Source organism: Etheostoma cragini, unplaced genomic scaffold, assembly GCF_013103735.1.
Source record: "Etheostoma cragini isolate CJK2018 unplaced genomic scaffold, CSU_Ecrag_1.0 ScbMSFa_4585, whole genome shotgun sequence".
NCBI classification, from domain to species: domain Eukaryota; kingdom Metazoa; phylum Chordata; class Actinopteri; order Perciformes; family Percidae; genus Etheostoma; species Etheostoma cragini.
This window is the reverse complement of record NW_023268972.1, coordinates 1-1,111: the sequence shown is the minus strand read 5'-3', so window position 1 is coordinate 1,111 and position 1,111 is coordinate 1. Positions and strand designations below refer to the sequence as shown.

Here is a 1,111-nt window from a genome sequence, read left to right as displayed (position 1 = left end):
CACACACACACACACAGACACACACACACACACACACACACACACACACACACACACAAACACGGTGATAAAAACCTTATTCTGTGCTTAATGACATACTGTCTGTAAGTCTGTGTTTGTGTGCGTGTGTGGGTGTGTGTGTCTGTGTATATGTGTACGTGTGTGTGTGTGTGTATGTGTGTGTGTCTGTGTGCGTACCGTCCTCCTCCGTCAGCACCAGCAGCTCCTCGCTCTCCCTCCGTCCTTCGGGGTTGCTCAGGACGAGCCTCAGGCTGACGTTGGTGAACGGCGGAAGGTTCCGCAGGGCGTGCTGCGGCGCCGCGCTCAGGCTGTCGTAGACCACGTCCTCCTGCACCGGCGCCCTGCACCACGGCCTCCATATTAGTACACACAGCCCCAAAGTACAACTCGGGAAAATACTTCAAAAGATTTTCAAAATAAATCTTTAAAAAATGTCAGAAAGATTCTCATAAAAAAATCTTACAAATGTTTTCTAAATAAAACTAAGAAAAAAATTCTAAAAGATTCTTAAAAACAACACTTAAAAATATTAAATAAAATATCTTATCAAAAATAATTTAAAATATTTTCAAAAATATTCTTATAACATATTTTCACAAAAATCCTCAAAATAATTCTCAGAAAAAAATAAGAAAAAAATGTTCTTAAAAATATTTTCGATTTGTTTTTTTTTTAAACATTCTTATAAAAAATTCTTAAAAATGATCTCAAAAATATTCTTAAAGTGTTTTCGAGAGAGGAGTCATCTCCCTGTAAATATTATAATAAATATTAATATTAATGATTAGTCTGGTGGGGGGGTCTTACCTGCCGGGCGCCCCCGCTGGCCGGTACCGGTACTGCACCGTCAGGTTGTAACTATGGCAACGGGTGACGTTGTAGCCAAAGGGTTCCCAGCGCAGCGTCACCTGTCGGGACTGAAGGTCAACGACCTCCAGACGCCGCGGGCCGTGCATCGGATCTGACGCACAAACACATCAGTTACACAACTCAGACACACAAAAACATCATATACACAACTCAGACACACAAACACATCAGTTACACAACTCAGACACACAAACACATCAGTTACACAACTCAGACACAC

The 1,111-nt window shown here is 41.7% G+C and overlaps 1 protein-coding gene across 1 annotated transcript; it reads right to left on the bottom strand.

Moving 5' to 3' along the window:
• Nucleotides 1-198: 198 nt before the first annotated feature.
• On the bottom strand, nt 199-986 carry LOC117941183 (receptor-type tyrosine-protein phosphatase mu; the record flags this gene model as incomplete). The annotated part of the gene is made up of 2 exons (XM_034866271.1): nt 829-986; nt 199-362 (listed from the first exon to the last, which is right to left on the bottom strand). Coding segments are annotated over exons 1-2 (313 nt in total), but the record flags the coding sequence as incomplete, so codon positions are not given.
• Between the last annotated feature and the right edge of the window lie 125 nt (nt 987-1,111).